At 31.9% G+C, this 24,367-nt stretch overlaps 1 protein-coding gene across 1 annotated transcript; it reads right to left on the minus strand.

The window, feature by feature from the left end:
• Nucleotides 1–5,349: 5,349 nt before the first annotated feature.
• On the minus strand, nucleotides 5,350–22,933 carry LOC114293245 (MADS-box protein SVP). The gene is made up of 10 exons (XM_082900045.1): nucleotides 22,441–22,933; nucleotides 22,089–22,291; nucleotides 18,848–18,852; nucleotides 9,537–9,615; nucleotides 7,605–7,666; nucleotides 7,402–7,501; nucleotides 7,259–7,300; nucleotides 6,532–6,579; nucleotides 6,280–6,410; nucleotides 5,350–5,598 (listed from the first exon to the last, which is right to left on the minus strand). Exons 1-10 carry the CDS (start codon nucleotides 22,568–22,570, stop codon nucleotides 5,550–5,552), a joined length of 849 nt encoding a protein of 282 aa, XP_082756171.1. The 5' UTR covers nucleotides 22,571–22,933; the 3' UTR covers nucleotides 5,350–5,549.
• Nucleotides 22,934–24,367: the final 1,434 nt, after the last annotated feature.

The following is a 24,367-nucleotide window of genomic DNA, read 5'->3' on the forward strand; positions in this document are numbered from 1 at the left end:
TAGGATTTAAAAAAATATTCATTTAATTTTCAGACTGAGTTTGTGATAAATAGTTTTAGTTTTAGCTAATCAAATCCGAATGCTTCATTTATAAAATATTATTTAAAAAAATATGCAATTAATATTTGGACTGAGTGAGATAAAGAACTTTAGTTAGTCAAACCCGGTCTGTTTATTTATAAAATATTTATTTTATATTTTATATTATTTAATTATAAAATAATTTCAAAAAATAATAAAAGATAAAGAAAAGTGAAAGTCATCCGACCAAAACAAATGCAAAATAAGAAAAAATCTGTATGTTCTCGTTAAGGGTGCAATTTGGACAGGTTTAATCTGAGCAACTCGAGCCCAGTCTAAATTTTTTTAGGACTTAGACAAAATATTTTTAAATTCGGTACGGACTTGGGCAAAAATTCAAAAACCCGAATCAAATTTGGGTGGGCTTAGGCAAAGACGTCAAACAACCCGAAATCCGAATAATATATATATATAGATATATAAAAATATTAAATATACATATAAATTATTAGCCATTACATGATATTAAAGTAATTTATATTATTAAATCATATTGAATATATATTATAGATACAATTAACATAAAATCTTACTCTTTTTTTTTTTTTTTTCCACTCATAAATTGTAAGGACTACTATAGTAACATCTCTCTTACATTATATGAATTATTTATTTTGATGGTATTAATGATTTTCTATAAATAAAAAAAATTATAAATAGAGTCAAATTTTAATAATTTAATAATGTAACTGCAAAAAAAAAAAAAATCATTTACAACTCGGGCAATTCGGGTTTAACTTGGGTCGGGCTTGGGCAGACAACTTCGGGTTACAATTCGGGCTTGGACTGGGCTTGAATAACCTCTCAACCCAACCGAACCCGTCCGAGTTGCACCCCCAATTCTCGTATTCTAATTTTGTCCCTCTCAACAAACACGTGTAAGAGTATCTATCTATCTATATATATATATATTGTTAAATTTAAATTTTTTTTACATACTAATAATTTTTGACATTTGTAAAAATATGTGAGTAATGTTAGAAATTTTAAGCCTGCGTTTGGTTGTGTTTTGTAATTATGATTTGAGAGTATGAATTGTATTTTGAGTTTGTGAAATTTGAAATTATGATTTGAGGATAGAAAATTTGTTTGGTAAAGAGTTTTGATTTGAGCGGGGAATTGTTGATGTGACATTTGATATTTGATACAAAAATTTACAATTCATAACTAAACATACAACTCAAAATTATTTTAAAGCACATAAATTTTTTTAAAAATTTCAGAAAATATTTTTTTCGATTATATAAATCAATTGAAAAAAAAAAATCACTATTCCGGACGGCCAGACGTCCCGTTAGGCAAAAATTTGAAAAAAAAAAATCTGAAAAGCGCGGCTGGTGCAGGTTCTGCAGAGTTTTGGAAACGTGTTTTAAAAATACGTTCCAAACACCATACTGAAATCATTATGTAGAATCATATTTTGAAAATACAAACAAATAGAGCCTAAAAATTTTATTAAAATTTCTATCAAAGATCTCACATGAATGTGGGGATGTAGATCCCATGTAAGTTCCACACCATATAAGATATTTGATAAAAAATTTAATGAAACCTTTAAAATCTTTAATATTTTTAAAAATATATATTTATAAAATTTATTATTTTCTACGACATTAGATCTTTTTTCCTTCCCTTTTAGTTTGAACTTATCCACTCCCCCTCAATTAAAATATTCCTGAATTTCGAGCACCTACAGTAGAGTCCATGGTGACTCCGTGGTGCTGGGAGGGAATAGCTGCTTCTTTCTTATTTGGAGGCCTTTCGAAATAATAAGTATATTTTTTATTTTTTATAAAAAAATAAAAAGATGAATCTAAAAAAGATATAATAAAATATTAAAAATAAAAAATATTCATCCTCATCATTTTTCTTTTTAACCTAAAATAATAAAAAATGCCAAATAATGCCTTGATAGGAGTTTTCATTCAGCAACGCGGACTAAAGTTGCTCTCTGAACGGTGCTGGATAGTCACCTTGACATGACAAAATAATAGAGGGATGGTTCTTTTATTGATTAAGTGATTGTTTGGAAGTAACGTCATATCCTATTAAAAGTGGTGTTCTAAAATATCACTAATGAGTTGACATTTATTAAAAAAAAAAAACAACAATGTTATAGGGTCACAATTTTTGTGGCCACAATGGCTCAAAACTGACAAAACGATGTCATTTTGGGTGCAAAACATGTCAAAACGACGTCGCTTTGACAGTTTTGAGCCATTACGACTACAAAAATTGTGGTCCTCAAACATTTTCTTACAAAAGCAAGGCACAAAAACTAATGAGTTGACATTTATTAAAAAAAAAAAAAAAGCAAGGCACAAAAACACTGTGACAATGGGTGAGACTCATTGCCACATTATTAGTAGTAGCACTAATTAGTGTTTCCACTCATTTTTCTTGTTTGGAATAGTGTATAAAAGATAAAAAGTTAATAAAAAAAAGTAAAAAAGTCATTATTATTTACTAAAAAAAGTATAAAAAAAAAAAAGTACAAGCCAAAATTGTTCCCTCTGGTACAAGCTCATGTGTGGGCCCAAGCTCATGTGTGGGTTCGTGAGATACTTTCCATATATCTTATGAAAAAATTAGATATAATTGAATTGGAAGGTACTGTTGGGCCTGTGGGAGCTGATTATGGGCTCCGTTTCGATAATCCGAACCGTTCAATGTGTAAAACTCGTCGAGTACTATATACCTATACAAAATCACATTGATCGTACATTGATAACTATGTGATCAAATTAGATTTTTGTCAATCATTTATTTTTCACCGTTGATTTTTTTTCATACAAAATTTATTTGAAAAAGATTAAAAAAATCAAAAAGTTGTGATTTTTTTACTGTCCATTTAATGTGATTTTTTTTCCATACAAAATCACTTTAATTTTAACTAGAAAAAGATCTCTTACTATTTCTTAATATGAGTCAATGAAAGACTGATGATCAAAAAGTTGTTTGAAGAAGATAGTTAAAAGTTAGTTTTTTGATTTTTTTTTTTTTGGAAAACAATGTGTAAAAAATATGTAAATTAATAAAATTCAAAATGCATAAACTAATTCACTTGCAATAGAATCAAGCATATCTTTTGGAAGTATCTGCCACATTTCTTTTCCACGAAGTTAGGTAAGCTTTGACAAATATTTTATAAAAAATTGTTTTATACTTGTGAGTAAAATAAGCAGTTGTGGCCTTAGATTCACACAAATGAGAAACTTTGGAAAATGGACGGGTAAGAAGCAACTTTATTTCGTAGCTCAAATTTTTCATGGTTCGAGTGGTTCGAAATCTCAAAACGACGTCGTTTTAGGATGTTTTTTGATTCTCTTACTGGTAAGATAATATTTTCCGTACCATTCGGGCCATTCGAGCCTCACTTTCTCGAGCTACGGAGCATTTTTGGGTAAGAAGTTCATTTTTGGAAGTGAAAATGTGTTGTAGCTTGAAATAGTTAAGGCTCAAATGGCCCGACTTCCTCTTCTTTCTTTTTTTTCTCTCTCTCTCTTCTCTATCTCTCTCCTTCATCTCCAGAAGGAAGAAGAAGAAGACCAAGAAGAAAAAGGCCTCTATCTCTCTCCTCCATCTTCAGAAGGAAGAAGAAGAAGACCAAGACAAAGGACGATCTATTTCGATTCTGAGGTTTCGATTTTTATTTTGATTTTGACTTTAATTTTAATTCTGATTTTTGGTTTGGTTTTGGATTTGATTTGATTTTACATTCTATTTGGTAAACAGAAATTGATTTTGATTTTGAAAAGGAAGAAGAGAAAGAAAGAACAATGGAAGAACAGAGGGGGAAGGAAAAAGGAAAAAAAAATTGAGAGAGTAATTCTTTTCCCTCTGTTTGATTCGTTCAAATCAAGCTTTCTCCCTTTGAATTAATCAAATCCAACAACTCTGCCTCACATCTTCTTCTCTTCTCCTTCCCTTTTGTTTTTTTTCTTCTCGCTTTCTCCCTCTTCTCTCTTTCTCTCGCCTTTATTACTAGTTTCATAGACAAGTTAGCGGGAAGGAAAGGAAAAAATAAAAAAAAAATTGTAGAGTTGAGATTATTCCTGGGTTACAAAGATTGGCCAAGAAAGATGATGGTGAAGAACAAGTGAAACATGAGAGGTTTAGGAAAGAGAGAGGAGAGAGAATCTATTGGCGACTGGTTTTATGAAACCAATAGAGAGACAGAGAGAGAGAGAGACAGAGTAGAGAGAAGAAGAGATGGGAAGGAAGGAGAAAAAAAAAGGGGCCAAAACGACGCATGAGAGGTTTGGAAAAGAGAGAGGAAAGAGAATCCATTGACGGCTGGTTTTATGAGACCAGCAAAGAGACGAAGAGATAGAGAAAGAGAGAGAGAGAGAGAGAGAGAGAGAGAGTAAAGAGAATAAGAGATGGAAAGGAAAAAGGAAAAAAAAAAAAAGAGGTGCCAAAACGACACCTCGAGCGACTCGAGCCTTGACTATTTCGAGTTACCTAACGGGATTGTTTTTGGAAGTATTTTCAACAAAAAAAAAAAGAGAAAAAGTTAAAAAAGAGGAAACTCCTGTGTAGGGTTAATTTTAGGTTGCTTGAGAAATTGTGTCTTTAACACCATGACTCATTCAAAATCATGTGTTTTTTTGCCCTCAAAATTGCAATAATATTTTTTACCATCACAATTCAACAGATATAAACTTGACAAACTAAAATTTTGTGTTTTGTCTTTTGGTTGGATTCTCACCAACTTAGCATGGTGCTAGCAAATGATTGGATAAGCAATTTGATGCCTACATAGTTGGGATAATTTTGCTCACTGTGATACTCTTTGCACTGTCCCTTTTTTTTTTGATGTGATTGTATTTGTACATTGGTCTTTGCTTCATTCATCAATAAAATCTCTTTTGCTAATCATATATATATATATATATATATAACTTAACAACCAACTCAACAGAGAAAAGCCTATCAATCAACTTAAGAAAGAGTTCATAGAAAGTAATAAACAAAGAAAAATTGAATAAGTCTCGTTAATAGGATAGGACCAGCCCATAAATGCCGTAAGTATTTGGATTATAGATTTGTAAAAATTTGAAAAGAAGAATAATTTCACATTTTACCCATATTTTCACTTTTTCTTTTCAGATAACTACTCAAATCTATAGAAGATCAAAAAAACCTTGAATACTACCAATCTAGGGCAACATTAACAGGTGCTGCAGATGTTGCTTGGCACCTCCATTTATCATATGTGCTTGAATGCTCATTAACTTGCTGTAAATCTCTATTTAGCTCATCTCAGATTCTCAATGCTTTTACTTTATTTACATACAAAAGCCAACCATCCAAAACTTAAATTCTCAAATATACAGATTGTGAAATTTTACTTGTTGAATGCTAGAGAAATTGGATCTGAATTCAAAACATACACTGATACACATCATATATATATTGAAAACAATGATTCAGACTCTATACTATCTTATTACTTACCAAAGTTATCATGCATTGATCATCCTAGCCCTCAAATTCAATTCTGGAAAAGGTAGTCTGCAAAAAAGTGGGAATATTTTATTTTTATTTTTTGAATGAGCAAACAGTTAAGTTGGTAGATTTCAAGCAAAGAATGCCAGTTTAAGGATTTAGATTACAAACTGAGATATCACAAGTTCACAATCATTCAACAATATGTTTGACATACATAACTTCTTTTTTTAATTTATAAATATGTTAGACATACATAACTTCAACAATATGTTTGGATCTTGAAGTTATTAAAGGAGGCATGTTTGGTTGTGTTCTTATTTTTCCAAAAACATTGTCTGGCAAAACTGTTTATTCTTTTAGGAGCTAAACATAAGAGCCTTAAACCACTGGACTATTTTAATGGCTCAAAAAAAAAAAAAAAAGAAAAAGAAAAAAACGTTTCTGAAAACCCAAAAATGAAAAATGCAAACAAAGAAAAAGAAAACACAATCAAACAGGAGCAAACTTTCACTTCATTTTCTTCTAGTTTTTCCCTTTTATTTTATTTTTTCTCCACAAATCCCTTTATAATCCAAACATAACCCAAGGGGTAAAAATGGACAAATCTTAGGATAATGTTAGTATAGATCCATTTGTCAAGTGCACTTATTGATTAAATGAAATGTGCAATTAATTAGATCTGATAGATATAATTTATGTTTGAATGCATGCATACATATGCAAATGTAGATATAGCAAATTTACCCTAACTTGAGGGAAGTGTCAGAGCTGCCATTGTCTTGAGGAGGAGCTGCTGAGCTGCCATTGTTGGTGATAAATTCTGCAGACTGGCCCTGTTGATCATCATGTGTTTGTCCTATCTTCACTATCTCCATCTGAAAATTTTAATTTTAATAACCTTCCTGTTTAGGGCAACCTAAAAGTTTTTTTTTTTTAAATAAAAAAAAAAAAAAGAAGCAAAAAACAGAAGATTGAAAAGTAGATTCAAATTCTCACTGGCACTTTCTGTTTCAACCACACATTCTCTTCCACCAATCTGGCTTCCTGCATGTTGCATGTTAACCATTCATGAAAAACACATAAATCAAATTAAGTATGATTGAGTTTTGAAGTTCTTGATACATTTCATTAAGGCTGTATTTGGATCTAAAATTTGTGAAGGCAAAGGAAAAGGGAAGGGAAGGAAAAAATTATTTCGCATGAATATAAAAAAAATGGATGTTTTTAAACTTTTCATTGCTTTAGTTTCCGAAACATGAAAAACAAAAAACAAAAACAACGAAAATGAAAACACAACCAAATAAGCCATAAACTTCTCAACATGATCACATATTTCCTTATCATTCCCCAATTATTATGAAGTTAATATAATATTGCTGGTTTTCCACTTTTTTGATTTTACCAAACTCCTTAAATATTCATGATTCTGGCCAAATGATAATTCTCCAATGCCAATCTTGTAGCCATAATTCACAGGTTTATACTAATTGATTGCATTAGAAATTAGAATTATCATTATTACAACAATTATTTTGTTTCTTAAGCAAATGTATTACTTTGATACTGTATCTTTGTGCAATACTATGTGTCTCTTGCACTTTAATAAAATCCTGCTTTTGCTGATCTCAAAAAAAGAAAAAGAAAAAAGAAGATGAAATCCATCCTCATCATTTTCTCTTTGACAACTATATGAATTGCGTTACAACAATTAGAAGTTTCTGACCTTTCTCTCACGGGCAGTGATTTCTTTCTCCATTATCTCACCCTGAAATTAGTACAAAGTACCTTCTATTAGCACTAAAACTACAAAATAGAAGAAAAAAAAAATGAAAACACCGGAAAGGAAGACAACAAAATGACACAAACCTTCGTCTTTAATACACGGCTTAATCCTCCTTCAAGTGATTTCTCTAGATTCTTTAACTCTTCCGCATCAAGTCCTTGGAGCTCTTCTCCCCTCAGTTGTCTATCATAAATGGATAATTTTTTTTAATTTTTTATTTTAAAAAAAATAACATTGTTATAAATGCTTGTATAGGAGTAGAGTTTTAAGTGGAACGCAATTATACCTCAATTCATGAATCTTCTTGTTAACTTCCTTGCTCAAAATGGTACACCCACTATTCTCGAGCTAAACAAGAACACCGAGATTTTGTTCATAAAATTTAGTTAATATATAAGCTGTAACTGCAGTAACAAAATTACCTTCCTTCCATTTTTCTCATAGCAAATCACAGCAAATAGATGCAATCAAATAATTAATTCTTTGCAAACAAACATCAAAAAAATATAAATTCTAATTAAAGTTAAGGATGCTTGAAATGGTTCTATAATTATTTTTTTATCTACTAAAATGAACTAAAATTAGGAATTTCGGTTCAGTTATCAGTACTTATATATCCTCTGTAAAAAAATCTAAGAAACCCTTGTCATGTTATTTTTTCCATTCAAAAAGTAATACGAGTCACAAGTAGGAACATTAATCAACTCAATAATTATGTATTTATATTTTATTTGAATATAATTCTCGTAAATTGGATGGAGCAATCACTCTACATTGACTTAGATAAGTAAAATTGTTCATAGAAGACACCCACATCACACAAATAAGTTAAAGTAGAAAAAATCAAAGATACAAAACACAAGAATAACTTGGTAGCAATTGCTTACATCAACGAGAAGAGAAGGGTTTCACAAGAAACTCCTGACCTTTCTACAAAACCTCATACATAAGATTTCTACATTACAACCCACATCTCTGTCCATATTAAAAAAATAAGAAATGACTAAAATAATTTAAAGTGGGTTTTAGAATCGAGTCAATCAAATACAAAACAATTCACAACAATCTCCAACTTAGCTTGTGTGTTATTTGCATAAAGATTGGATGTTAGGAGGTCATATACTATCAATTTGCATGTTAGGAAGTTGAGAGAGAGAGAGATTAAATGCTGTGAATTGTAAAATGTTACTTCTTATATGCTTTGAAGATCTAAATTGTTTAGGAACTTAGTTAAACCTTATTAGCCAATTAGTGCATAATAAAGGCTCTTCTATACAAAAGCTTCTTAAAGTTCCAATTTTTATATTCTAGTATCAAACAAGTCTATACATAGCAAAATAATAATAAAAATAAGCGATACAACAAATTGGGACTAGCCTAATTTGGCAGAAATCTTGCACCTAATTAGGAGGTCAAGGGTACAAATCTTGCCACATGCAAGACTCTCCAAAGCCCCTAGGTTATTGTTAATCTGAAATGAGATTTTGCATTTTTGTAAAGAAATATCTCCAGCTTCTCACACAAATGACATATATAAATTCCATAATTTCCTTGAATTTTATTTAATTTAAAGTACATTTCTAAATAATTTATGACATCTTCTCCATTATACTTGTGCATGATATACGAGTGTTTGAGACGTGTCTCCACACCCATATGGAAGCATATGCCAATATCCTAAAATTTAGGTTTAAGAAGATTTGACGCAAGGTTTAAGAAGATTTGAATACACACTTGCACCTGCAAGGTTTAAGAAGATTTGACGTTTGGACACACACTAGCACCTACAACCGTACACGACAGTCATACCTGAGTCCACGTAACATAGTTTATCCGTGAAGCTAAGTTTCACAACCAGTCTACTTCATAAAAAGGGTCTCCCATGATTAAGAAAAAGAAGAAAGAAAGATAAGAAAATCACTGTATTGAGTTTTCTTGACGCAAATCACTCAATATTTTACACATTTGTTATTGTCATTGTTGTTTCTTTTTCTACTTCTCATCATTTGATCAGCTCTACCCGACACCAATTGGAACCTTAATATATGTAAAACAAAAATGCTAAAGATCCCAAAAGTTTTACCAAAATTTCTACCAAATGTCTCACATAGGTGTGGGACCCACATGTCCCACACCCATGTAAGACATTTGGTAGAATTTTTTAGGTCTCTAGCATTACTCTACGTAAAATAGTGTGAAAATTACAATAACATCTTACCTGCTGCTCCAGAGATGGTTGGTTTAGATTCACCAAATTGCCTGATTCCAAATTATGCCTTTCAATTACCTGCCTCATACTTAGGAAGACAAAATATGTAGAGTCAGTTACCAATCTAATTAATTTAAACAAACCAAATAAAAGTGATCTTTCAATCCCATTGAGCATCAAGAGAAAATCTTTTCTAATAGGTCCCCTGTGATTTCCCTATATTATTTCAGATGCAATTAATTGTTTTTCTCCTCAACATACAAATAAAAAGTGGCCATGAAGTTCTTTCCAAATTTTTTTTACTAAATCAAATTATTAATCATATTGACAAGTTGTCTTTATGCAGAATGTATTGTGAAATTTCTTTCAAATGAATCAGTGGTAGCAGATCCATGAAAAGAGTAATGCCGTAAACATAAAAATCATACATGATTTTGTACAATTGTGTAGTTGAATTGGTTTCAATTTATATAAAATAAAAATAATAATAAAACCCATCAAGGTGGCTTTTTTTTTTTTTTTTTGAACAGCAAAGAAAAGGATTTTATTGATGAAACCGAAAAAACAACAATTACATCAAAAAAGGCTAGGAGGAGGAGTGCTAAGAGCATCATAGCGAACCCTATCAATCCCAACTAGGTTGGCACCGACAGGGCCGCACAATCATATGCTAGCACCACCACAAGAGTTGGTGAGGAATCAACCACAAACAACAAAGACTACCTCACCCAAAAAAGCATTGGCCACACCTAGAACAAACTTGGTCCATCAAGGTGGCTTTTAATTACAAAAGCATTGTTGTCACATGATTATGGTAGGATTTCTCAGTAATTTTTTTGTAAGATTAATCTTAAACGGTATAATTGCTCCATTGCAACCGAGCATTATGGGTTCAACCCACCAAAAAAAAAAAATATCTTTGTATGAGGGGGTAAGTGTGCATATATCTAAGCCTCTTAGATCTCGTAGTGACGGGAGTCATGCGCCCTAAGATTGTCCTTTTTAAAATATTATAATGCCCAATAGAGACTAAACCATTTCATTGTTCTTTGTACAAGCACCTTTGAATTTGCTTTTGTGTGTTTTAATTCAAATGTGTTTCAAATACACAACTCGAATTAAGCTCCCTTCTAACCGGAACTCCTTCATGATGGACCAAGTGGGATATTATGTTGGCAACAAAGAAGCATATTTCACATTATGATGAGATGAACTGATGAAAGACAATTTTAGGAAACAAAGATTTTAAACCATTTTCTATTTGGTTTGTAGTTGGATTACGGTATAAATGAATTATACAATTAGTTCTAGAGGTAGAAAACTGATTCTAGGGCTTGAAGATGGAAAATATGAGTTTTGGCTTGATTTTAAAAAATTGCAAATTGCATTATTTTTCAGATAAGGCACAGAAAATCTCCAGACAACAACTATTTTATGGTGTTATAGTGTAAATTTAATGTCAAAAGGGAAGAAGAAAGAGATGAAAATGATTTGAAATGGATTGGCTAGGGTTTTGGAGGTCAAAAGGGATCTATTGTTTCTAGACCCAAATAATAACCACATATAAGACTTAAAAGCATAACTTGACCCCGTATGATTACCCCTAGAGCTTGGTTTAATAATTTGTAATATTATCAAAATACTTCTACCTAATAAAACCTAATAATGTCATAAAATCTGTCAAAGAAATTTAACCTCTAAAATTAATTCATAAAAATAAAACTTAAGTTGACACTAAACATGGTTAGTGATTTTTTTGAATAAAAAAGCTAAAAATTCACCCAAAAAAAAGTCAAAAAGTCAAGTCGCCAAACAAGCAATGTAGTTTAAAGCACAATGGAGTGCTTTACTTTGCATGTGTCTACAAAATAATATGAATTGAAGAAATAATCAAAGGCAATTTTTTGAGATTATTGAAAAATCTTACTTGGTTGATGTAGTTGATATTGGTTGTTAAAATTAAATGCATACCAAATCATCCTTAAAGATACATTGGCATGAACCACAATATGCTTAGAATCTACAATTCATATATGGTTGAATGATGCACTTGAGAGAGAGATGCCAATTGCAAGAACAAATAAATCAAAATTTTCTTTCTTAAGGATAATAGAATGTCGAGAAATTATTTGAATTTGTGCATAGTTTAGGAAATATTTCATATGGCTATCCTAAAGATCATTGTTCTAGAACCAACTAGGCCTAGTTGGCCACCATGACTCTCCTAAGGGCTTAGTTCCAAGGGGGAAGTTATGGTTCAACTCCTCTTGGGGAGTTGAATGAGAAGGCAAACTCTTAGTGTTTTGCAAGGGTGGAGAGTCTAACTCCTATAGGTGCTAATTTAACAACTAACAACCAACTTTTGCCAATAACTATTAAAAAATATTCCAATTTTTAACTATTTTACCAAAAAATGTCAACAAAAGAAAATTCAAAATGCCGTGAATTATTTAGTTTAAGAATGAAATTTAGAAGCCTTAGACTTGCCATTGATAAACATAAGAGGTTAAACTATTTACATGGCTACACAAGGAACAAATTTTGTGTTGTTTCCATCCAAAGGACCAAAACATTTATATTTCCTACGAATCAAACACAAAACATAAGTGGAAAATCAAAATTCCATATTGTTTCCACTAAAACATACGGACACTCAATAAAACATTACGAAATATTTTGAAATAGATATTTCTATTTGCCTCTTTTTATTAAAGAAAATATTTTAAAGCTTCCTCTCGTTTGAAAAAATTCTCTCTAAAAAACCTCCACCTCGGCTTCACCGTTGGCCAGCCGGCCGCCGCCTTTGGCCATGGCGGTTGGCTGGCCTAGCTTTCTCTCTTTCTATCTTAATAATCTTGAGCCCCCTTTTGTTTTCCAGTTTTCTTCCTTTTCAGATCTAACCTCTAGATTTGTTTAGGTTGTTTGTGTTCTCGGGTCTTTCTTTGAGTTTTTGCTGTTTATCCCTTGGGTGGCTTAGATCTATCTTCACTTTGTGGGTTGTTGGTGTTTTGGTAGCTTTGTTGGGTGGTTTTTGGTGGGTTATTTTCTCGGCCTTGGGTGGTTTTGCTTGGTGTTTCAGCTTCGGCCTTAATGTTCAGTTCCGGCCTTGGGTGATTGCGTTGACCAAGGGCGGGTTGGTGCAGGAAATTCATTCGGGCACTTCGCTGCGAGAGGGAGTTTGAGGGGTGGAGGATCCAGAGATATTTAGGATCTTCATTCGAGCGCTCCATGCGAGTGGGAGTTTGAGGGATGATTTCCGTTCAATCCTTTGGTGGTCGATGTTTGTGTTCGATTAAGCTTGAAGTGGAGAGTGAAGCAAGTAAAAGCTAGGAGTCTGCTATGGAGGCTGATTATGGGTCACGGAGAAGAGGAGAAGGAAGCAAAGGAGGTTCAGAGGTGAAGAGGCAAGGAGTTTTTCAGGTGGGGAGTTTTTCCGGCTAGCAAGGAGTGTAGCAGGTGGACCAGCAAGGAGTTTTTCAGGCATGGAGTTCTTCCGGCCAGCAATGAGTGTAGCAGGTGGGCGTGTGCAGGGTTCTCCATGGCTGGCAGGTTCGGCATTGGGTGTTGTAGCAGCATTGGTGTTGGGCGATGGGAGTTGTTGCAGTCTAGTGTTGTCAGGAGTGAGTGTAGCAGGTGGGCGGGGTGTTGTAGCAGTATAGGTGAATTAGTTTTTGTTTTAAAAAATAGCAGGTGTGGCTGGGTTTTGTAGGTTATTTTTGTGGGGTTATCAGGCGTGGTGGTTGAGTGCTTCAGACGTGGTGGTTAAGTGCTTCAAGAGTTTCAAGAGTGTTTCAAAAGTGCTTCAGGCGTGAGTGTATCAGTGCATCAAGTGTTGTATCAGGCGTGGGGCTCAAGTGGGTCAGGTGGGTTGTTTCAGTGTGTAGCTTTGGTTTAGGGGGCTCAAGTGTTTGGTTTTTTTTTTTTTTTTTTTTTTTTTGTAGTTAAAAATTTAAAATCGTGAGGCTAAAGGATTGGTTGTAAAAACGCGAGTAGCAGTGGTAGGAGAGTGAGTATTTACTCTTCGAACCTCTCTCAATGCGTTTTTTTACCTTGTACCTGTAAATTTCATGTTTTTAATGGAATTTTTCTTTGCCGATCAAAAAAAAAAAAAAAAAGAAAATATTTTAAAATAAAGAAAAATCTTAAATTATTACTAGAAAACCTAAAAAAGTAGAAAGGAAAATGAGAGATGAAGAGAAGCATATATGGTTAAGCCACTTTTTTTTTCCCCCACAAGACAGGTTTTATTATCTTGACATTTTTATCAAAATATTATCATTACCATCTTTTCCATATCTCTTCTCCAAAAAATTGTTAATTCCTATAATTGCTAAAGTGATGGTTAGAGTATCCCCACTGGAATAGTTGAAATTATATATTAGAGTTTGTGTTTTTTTTATCAGCAAAGAAAACCTCCACTGATATAGTATACCACAAAAACATCAATAAGCAAAGGCCAAGACGAAGTGTGTTAAAGTTTGTGTTAATTGACATAAGTGATAAAAGTAAGACCTAATTTTGTGAGTTAAGTGTTTATTAATGTAGGTAGTAAAGTGCTAGGGTAGTGTGGATCCCAATATGGGGGAGACGACTATTTATATATCTTGTATCTTCTTGATTATAGTGAAAAAATCGCAACAACAATAGGCATAGCCCTAATTTGAGGCTAATCATGTAAATTCTTGTGTTTTTATATGCTTGAATTGGTGAGGCCTCGTTTGGCAAGTGACTGTTTTAACTTAAAAGTCAAAAAGTTACTAAAAAAATCAAAAAACCAACAACTTATACCAAAAAGTCATAGATTTCATTTTCTCTTTACTTTTGCACATCTTTTCGTAAAAAGCTAAAAAGTCATCAAAAACATACTAATTTTTTTTACCTCATATTTTAGCTAAAAAAATCAAAAAGTTACTAAAATAGTCTGTTCCCAAACGAGGCCTTAGTCTTATTCATGCTTATGGTTAAGTATATAAATTCCCAACATTAAGTGGATATAAAATTTTAAAAAATGAAATAAATCTCTTTCCCACTCTTATCTCCCTCACTAACACATGCCTACATGTGTCAGTGCCTTTTCCCTTTCCCTTTCCCTTTCCCTTTCTCTTATCTCTCTCTCTCTCTCCTCTTTGCTAACATTCGCTCTACAGTTAATACGCTATTTAACTTATTTTATGACACTAACACATAAGTTAGCACATTTTGTCACTATAAGAAAAAACACTTTTGGCGACCACCTTTTTTGAGTTAGTCGTAGATAGTTGACTTTTTGCGACTAACATTTTTTTGGTTGCTGATAAGTTTTGTTTTTGCAACCAATGTCATTTTGGTAGCTAATAGGCAATTTTTTGCGACTAAAAAAAGAAATATGGTCGCGGAAAGTAATGGAAGGAGACGGAAAAAAAAAAAAAAACGGGATCTCAAAATCTTTTGGCGACTACATTTTGCACCACACCCAGAATTTGTCACAAATAGTTTACTTTCTGCGACCAAAATAAATTTTAGTCGCGAATGATCAAAGTTTTAGTGACCAACAGCCCTTTGGTAACCAATATAGAACCTTTTGCTGGTCATTGAAGGTAGTGGTGGGAGAGCGAAAAAATTAGGCGGGATTTCTAAACTTTTGGTGACCAAGTGAATTGTGGTCATAGAAAACAAAATGGTTATTTTTTAAGTAAAATACAATGTTAATAAATGAGACTCTATAGGGTTATTTGATAATCTAATTCAGGACTTAAAACTGAATGTATTAAATGATAATCAATTAAGTTTGTTTGATAACCGCAATTGATATAACTTTAAAATTTATGTCTTTTAAAATATAGTCAAAAATTTAAGAAAATTTTAAATCATATAAAATTTATTTAATTCAGACTGAATTTATAAAAAGAAATGCTCCATCCCCCATTTCATCACCCTTTCCCCAATTGCACCTCTAATGAGGTGGTAAACAATACCAACCAAACAACTTTCTTCAAACTCTCCTCTCTCCTTGCAAAGTTATTTGCCACCTCATTAGAAGTGTAATTGGGGATGATGAAATAGGGAAATATAGCAATTTTTTTTTTATTGTTATAAATATTAAACCTAAGCATCGATATTCACTATTATAAACCCACTAACACCACCACCACCGTTACCATTACCACCACTGCCATCGCTACCCCTATGTCCACCATGCCACTGCTAACACTACCACTACCATCACCATCATACCGCCGCCGCTGCCATCACCGCCACCACCACTACCACCACCACTACCTTCGTCACTATTGTCATTGTTACTATAAGCACCACTATCATTTTACTACTACTATTATCACTATTGCCATCATCGCCACCACCATCAACGCTACTGCTACCATCACCACAACTACTATCAATGCTACCACCATCACCACCATGCCAACACTACCACCACCACTACGACCATCATAGGATCATCGCCACCATCACCACCACCATCACAATATAAAAATTGAAATATTCAATTTAAAAAGAATAAATTTTAAACTTAATTTTATAAATATCAAACAACTTATTTTTAGTTCAATACTTAAATTTTTATCAAATGATTTTTCAACTTAAAAAATTATACATTAATTTTTAATTCTCATTTTTCAGTTTTCTTACTTATGATATGATCTAAACGGACTGCAGTACTTGGCCTAATTTTGGACGTAGGACTTGGGGAGTCAAAAGGTCACACACTCGCCTATATCTCACTCTTAGACCCTCTTCGGAGCAAACTCTTCACTTTTGTCATTGAATCCATCTCTGAAGCTTTGATCTTCAGAAACTACTGTTCATAGTTATCTCTCAATCAACAACAATCGCTCTCTTCGATTCACCACCACCATTTTAAGCCTACCCAATAGCAGAAGATGGTCCCTCCATCGAATGACTGCTCTCGTCACCGACGGCACTCGCGAATTCGGGTTCCCCCCTCTCTCTCTCCCTTTATATATATATATATATATATATGTAATGGGTTTTTGTCGTAGAACCCTAATTTTGAAATTGGAATCTAGGTGTAATTACATTTATGTAGGCATGCGATTATGGAGGAACTGACGGGACTTGGGGCGAAAGTGCATACCTGTGCTTGGAACGAAATGGAGCTGAAGAGGTGTTTGGGAGATTGGGAAGATGAAGGATTAGGAGTCACGGGTTCGGTTTGTGATGTGTCGTCTCGCCCCCAGCGAGAGGAGCTAATGGACTCTGTCTCCTTTGTCTTCAACGGCAAGCTCAACATTCTCGTAAGTCTCCATATTCCCATTTTTTGCATGCTTTAAAATATTTAGTTGATTGATTTTGTGCATAAATGTCTTGGTGATGATGATGATGAGAAGTTAAACAAAGCATTGTGTGCTTTTGTGTGAGATTTTGTAGATTTAAAGTGGACATTAGTTTAAATTAATGTTGATGTTCATAATTACAAGCCTAAGTAATGTAGATTAGAAAGCTTTGTAGTTGAGCTCAAAGCTATGGTTGTGTTCATTTTGTGGGAGTTGGGAACTGACATACTACTTAAAATAACTTGAAATGTTCTTATCGAGGATTCATATAGGCTGTGTTTGGATCATAGATGTGAATAAGGATTTGAAAAATGAAAAGGAAAGGGAAAAAAGGTGAATAAAATATAACTATATTTCACTTACATTTTTTCTTTTTCTTTCAAGTCTCTATCCAAATCCATGATCAAAATACAGCCATAATGTTCCCAAAGAAGCTTTACAGTTTTGCAGAATTTTTACGGAATTGCTTCTGCCCCAGCCCAAGTAACTCTTTTCTACATTGGATGCAATTGAGTCAAGGCAATAATGAAATTATGGCTCAAAGACATCCAAGTTGTTGATAAGAGGTCCTAATTATCAATTGTACTGTATGAGACAAGTCACAAGCTAAGAAACATGAACACTTCTAAAAAGGTGGTGTGTTGGTGTCGTGTCCCTTCAAACATGGTTGCAACTTAGATGTTTTACTGATTCTTCCCTTATGTGATGAGATTTGAACTTAAGAGCCCCAGCTATGATCTGTATATCTTCTTTTCCAGGGATCTACATTTTAGAATTGCAATGCATCATTTCATCGTGCTTTTCCCATCTACTGAACTTATGAGGCCATTGGATTTTGTGGTTTAAATCTATAGATTAATAATGTTGGAACCAACATAAGGAAGCCAATGGTAGAGATCACTGCCAAAGAATATGCTACACTCTTTGCAATGAAATTCGAATCTGTTTTTCATATGTGCCAACTTGCACATCCTCTTTTAAAAGCATCAGGAGTAGGAAGTGTTGTATTCACTTCCTCTGACTTCGGTTTTGTGTTGCTGAAGTCTATGTCTGTCCATGGAGCAACTAAAAGTAATTTACTTTTTTGATCTGATCATTATTGCAAGATTTTGCAGTACGCTTGTAGAGTTTATGTAACAAAAAGTTGTAATCACTCCCAAGAGCAATTAATCAACTTACAAGGAATTTGTCATGTGAGTGGGCAAAAGACAATATCAGGAGTAACGCTGTTGCACCTTGGTATATCAAAACCTCTATGGTGGAGCAAGTAATTTCCTTTTCACCTTCTTTTGTAATTAATAATTTGTTTTATGTCCTTAAAGTATTATTAGGCCGATCGTAGTCCGGCACCACAAAACTGAGTGACATCCCCATTTTGACTTTTGTTACTCTAAAATGTTTAACGGTGAAGTTTTTACAACATCAATGATTGTTTTCCTTACAAAACAATGGCATCATTCATCCATTTTGTTAACTGGTTCCATTTGATGGTTGCCTAAAAAAGCAATCAGAAGTACCTTTGTACTAAAGAAGCAATCTTTAAGCTAGTGTTGGTTTCTCACCAACATTATGCTTTGTTCCTTTTTTTCTTTTTTCCTTTCCATCCTTATTGATATAATCTCATATGTAATGTATGTTTTCTTCATCAATAAAGATTTTCTTTGTTGATCAAAAAAAAAAAAGTACCTTTGTACTACTTTTTGTCATATATGGTATAATTATGTTATGCTATAGTTTTAAATTGTGAATTTATTAGCAATTATGTCAGTAAATTTTTTCCAAATTGATATGTTAATGGCCGGCTTTTTGCTGACTTTTTTTTTTCTTCATTTGTTTGATTGTCAGTTTTTAGACCAAATTTTGTTTTTTGTCATTCTTGCAAGGTGAGCAAGAAATAATTCTTTAATTTCCAACTCCATTGTAGAGAAATAGATGAAGTATATTACCAAGATTTTTCAGATGTACTTCTGCACTGAATAGAATTATTTCTTTTACCTTATCGCTAAAGATAATTGTTTCTTCAACCTTGTCTGGATTTTTCCTTTTCTTCCCCCCCCCCCCCCCCCCGCGAAACCAAAACAAAGTTTTTGCTATATATAAAATTTGTGGTTAATTTTTTAAACCCTAACATTGTTTTAATACAATAAGGCACGTTTGATTTCTTATTTTTTGTAAGCTTAATTCGTTCTTTATTTTTCAAATGTTGATTAATTTTAATGGGAATGTAATTGGTACGTTGAGTTAATTCTACTTAGGGAAATCTTAGTTCTACTAGGAAATAACTATAAAAATCCAATCCTAAGGGTAAGAAGTCTGGTTAGAATTGACATTCCTTTTAGCTTTTTAAGTTGCTTGTGACTCATTTGAATATTTCTACGTGTTTCCTATCATGAAAATTAATAAATGTTTTTGAAAACTTTGATGATAGTTGCAACCATCAATGAAACATTCTCTAGTTAGATTAATTCCCTATTTTGTTTATTTTATTTTATTTTTTTGATCTGGGCAGTAAGACTGTGTGTGATTGCTAGTTTTGGGAGTGGAATTAGATCCACAGATTTTTAAAAAATTAAATAGAAATGTATACAAAAATATTATTATTAACAACGCTTTCTTCATTTTTTTTTATTGTAGGTAGCAGAGGTGCAGTCATGTGTGTTTATGGACCTGAGTTTGCTGGTGCATTAATTCTAAGTTGTGCTTATACTTTCTTTCTTTTTTTTTTGATATATTTCGCATCGGAAAAATATGACACGCACTTGGATATTAATGGTTTTTGAAATCTTTGATGGTTTTGATAAATATATTTTTGATGTAAATTCGTTGTAAACTAAACGAATGGATAGTTATTTTGGACTTGTAACGTGTTCATGTGGATAAGTGGTCGTCATTAGATAAATTAACTATTATTTTGATTTTATAGTCGAAGGTTTTTTGTTTCTAGATTAATTGTTGATGGATTGGTATGCTAAAATTGATTGGATGGACATGAATTATGCATTAATTGTAAATGTATTATAGGTATTAAAAAAATAGTATTAGATTTAAAAAACTAATTTTTGAAATTGAAAGCTCTTTTCTGACCAATAAAATTTTAGTTGCAATAGGTGCTTGAGAAGGTTCTAGGAATAACTATTGCTGACCATGGACGTGGTCACTAAAGCATAGACTTTCAACGATTAAATAAATAGTCACGAATTCGGATTTTCAACAAATTTAAACCCTTTCAGCGACCAAAAATTGGTGATCGCAAATGTTAACTTTCAGTGACCAAATTTTTGGTCGCAGAATGATCAACTTTTGACAAATTAAAATCCTTTCTGCGACCAAAATATGTGGTCGCAAATTATAACTTTCCGTGACCAACTTCACTTCTGGTCACCAAAACCTTCTATGAAGGGCCTTTGGCGACTAATTGGCGACCAACTTTTTTAGGTCGCTAAAAACTATTAACGACCAGATATAAGTTTTCTGCGACCAAAAAGTTGATCGCTAAAAGTGTTATTTCTTATAGTGTGTGTTAACACACTCATTAGAGAGGGAGGGGGGGGGGGGGAGGAATATAAATAAATAAACAAAGTTGTTTGCTAAAAAAATAAAATTTCCAACTATTTTGTATAAATTAACACATGACACTAGAAAAGAATTTAAGGATCATATGAGAAATGCTCCTAGTAACTTGCTAGCAACTAGCAAGGCAATTGATATGCTGATGTAATCTTCATGATAAGGATTTTCAGATTGCACAGATACAAGTACTGTACTATAATTATAAATGATTTTAGTATAGTTCTATAATCAAATCTTTTTTGTGTACCTTTCATGGATATTTTGTTGGGGCCATAAAAACAAATAGAATTCCCAAAAATTGGTCAAAATGAACCACTATACCAACTTGGTGTACTAACATAAAATGATGCAACCTCTACAATACATTGCACCAAATTATGCAATTTAAGCCACTATTAGAATTAAACTAATTTCATGTTGAATAAATATGACTTAATTAAGCCCGTAAAATTTGAGTCAGACTCTTTTGTGATTAATTTGTCTAGTAAATTATAAAGTAATTTCTTAATTGGTCAATAGACTGCGTACATGGATATGTATAAAATTTAAAACAAAGAAGAAAATATATGGGTATATATACGTACATTGAATCATTTTTTAAACAGTTATGTGAATCTATTAGGAACTTGATGTATAAAAAGCTGTACAAGTTAACTTTAGAGGATCTAGACTCAAAAAACTTAGTGAAATGATTCGAAAGGCCAAGTAAATCCACAAGCATATGATAATTGAATTAAGTAAATAAGTATAACAAATCAGAGATTCTTCTATATTATCTTTCTCAAGTCATAGACTAGTTTTTGTTCACAAGCCCTAGCATTTTTACTTGACAAGTAACCAAAATTTAAATTGGCGTGTGAAACTAAATTGAGGTCTTTTTTCTTTATCAACAAAAAAAAGGGTAAAATTTTATTAACTAAGAGAAAGATACATTGAGATAATAAGGTTAATCAATTTGTTCCCTTTCATTGCTAGCACGACATTTGTTTTTTCGCCTGTTGAATTAGGATAGATCATCTTTTTGTTCCTTCTCTTTTGCTTATATTATATCGATTTCTCGTGACAATTGGTTGCTCTTTCATTATTTTAGCATCGTGGCTGCTTAACCCAATCACATAAACAATCTTTCTAAAAGTAAAATAAGACTACATTTTGTCAGTTTCACTTTAACGAAAGTCTCGTGCACTCTGTTATCCTTTTAGGAGGACGGAGATTGGGGGTTTTTATACTCCTGGACAAGGATCTATTGAAATTATATATATGGTATTCACATTTATTGCTATAAGTATTTTTTCTTCATTTAAGGGGGAAAATTAATGTCAAAATGCCAAGTTATTAATCACACTAAACCTTCTAAAAAACCAGAAAGCCTATGAAGTTGTTTACCTGCTTGAGATGTTGAGTACATGACACACTTTGATATAAAAGTATCAAAAACGCTGTAGACTCTCAACACAAGTAATGTCTCTACTCATCAAAGAGGTGCACTTCAAGTGACAAGGACAACCCTCTCTCTCTCTCTCTCCCTCTCTCTCTCTCTCTCTCTCATACACACAGATTGAGAGTTTTGTTCACTTTGTAGTTTTGTTCAATCCCTAAAACCCATATCTCTTTATCTCTCTATGGAGTGCACACAAAGATTGATCAAGAAAGTGAAAAAAAAAAAAAAGAAAGAGAGAAAGAGAGGAGAAGTAACCTTGGAGAACTCAAAAAGCTTGCCAGTTGCAGAGAAGACAATAAGAGCTATCTCAGCATCACAGAGGGTTGAGAGTTCTTGAGCTTTCTTGAAAAGCCCTTTTCTTCGCTTAGAAAAAGTCACCTGCCTCGACGTCACGTTGTCGATCTTCTTGATCTGAATCCTTTGCCTCACCATTTTCCCGGGAAAATTCAAAGCAAACCCTTCACAGAAAATCAACCACAGCATCAATCCAAACTGGTATTTAGAGAGAAAGTTGGAGGAAAAATATGGGTTTTCTTTCTTTTTATTTATTTATTGAATAAAAATAGAGATTGACACATTGAGTTAAGCTGTGAATTTAAAAACAAACCCTTGAACACAAAATCAACAAAAGTAGAATCAACGCTAGGTTTGTGGAGAGAGAACAGAAGTCTAAATATGGAAAAATGTAGAGAGAAAGTTGGAGAGATTGATATGGGTATTATAATGAGTGGCAACATTTCTAATTCAAGAGAGGAATAGTATATGAAACCAACCCTAGAGAGAGAGAAAGCAAAAAAGAAAACCTGCAAAAAAACCAAAGAGGAAGGAGCTCTCAAGAAAGAGCAAGAAAAGTATATTTCATTTCATTGATGAGTTTGGGAATATTAATAGAAGTTAGTTTTTAAATTTTTTTTTTTAAATAATGCGTAAAAAATGTGAAAATTTATAGGATCTAAAATAAATTAAAAATTAAAAAATAATTTTTAATTATCTTCTCAAAATAACGATTGGCCAGTTTGTTATTGAAATTATCTTTATAAGATTCACACCACTTCAGAAAGTCGCCAATGAGCTGTATAGAGAGAAAAAAAAAAAAAAAAGCTGAAAATAGGAGAGAGAAACTAGAGATAGAAACTGGCTGGAGTAGTAGATCTCGTTCAAGATAAGATTCCATTTATAGCCAAACGGGGTCTATTTGCTAACATCTTTTTGGTGTCAAAGTTGAGGGAGAATTTTTTAACTTGGTTTCTAACACCTTGTTTGGTGTCAAAATAATTTGAGAGGAATTTCTTCACCGAACCTAGGTTATTTTAAGGAGAAATTCAGAAGAAAATAATTACAAAAATATATAAAATATCATAAGTATTAATAATTAAAATTATTAATTTTTACTACATCCACTACAGTGTAATTGTCTCTTATTTTAAAGAGTTAGGTTTATCTTAAATTTAAAATTTAAATTTGACCGTCATATTTGGGCTCATAAAGATTAAATTTAAATTTAAATTTAATATAATTATTTAAAAATAAAATTGTCAATTTTAAACAATTTTAAACTTAATTTTTAAATTCAGCTGAAATCATGTTTCCAAAATACTATTTTAGAAGTTAGGGTATTTTAAAATTCACAATAAATTAATGAAAATTATATTTAAAAATGCAATTTTAGTTTTAAATCATTAAATAATTTGAATTTAAAAAATAAATTTATAACTACTTAAGCCCTATTTGATGGGCTACAATAACTAAAAAGTTACCACAAAAATGTTAAATTATTTTTTATATTTTTATATGTTTTTTTTATTAAAAAATTAAATTTAAAAAAAAAACTACTTATAAAAATTCGATTTTCAAATACCTCCTTAAACTTACATAAAACACCTGAGCCATTGTTTGGGAGGTGGGTTTGGGTGGGTTTGGGTGGGTTAGGGGTTAAAATAATTATAAAAAATAAAATAAGTTTTTTAGTTTTAATAAGACAAAACATCACACTCAATCCATAATGATTATATTTTTTCTCTCAAAAAAAAATTAAAAAATTTAAAAATTCTTATCAAATCAAACTTTTTAATCAAGATTAAAATAATAAAAAATTCAAAAAAAAAAAGTTAAAAAGCAACCCTCAAACCAAGCCTGAGTTTGAAAACAATCTAATTTTGGTATTAAAAAAAAAACATTGAGTTAAGAGAATTAAATGTGAAAAGGAAGCAGAGAGAGAAAAAAAAAAAAAACTTTAATACGAGTTATTGATATCAACATCTAATAGTTTTTTTAATATTTATTTTAATAAATAAAACTTGATTCTTTACATAAAATTTATTATTTATTAATAATACTACGTCATTGTTTAATAAATTTTTACCATTTATCTTAAAAGGTAAGAGTTGACTGTTTACTCATAGAATTTATTTTTTATTATTTCATCCGTCTTAAAATTATAATTTTTTTAAAATTTAATTTTTTTAATAATACAATTATTATATTTTTAAAAAATTAATTTTTTTAAATTACTTTTTGATAGTATACTTTTTTAG

This window comes from Camellia sinensis, chromosome 12, assembly GCF_055761805.1.
Source record: "Camellia sinensis isolate YWXY chromosome 12, ASM5576180v1, whole genome shotgun sequence".
In the NCBI taxonomy this organism is placed as follows: Eukaryota; Viridiplantae; Streptophyta; class Magnoliopsida; order Ericales; family Theaceae; genus Camellia; species Camellia sinensis.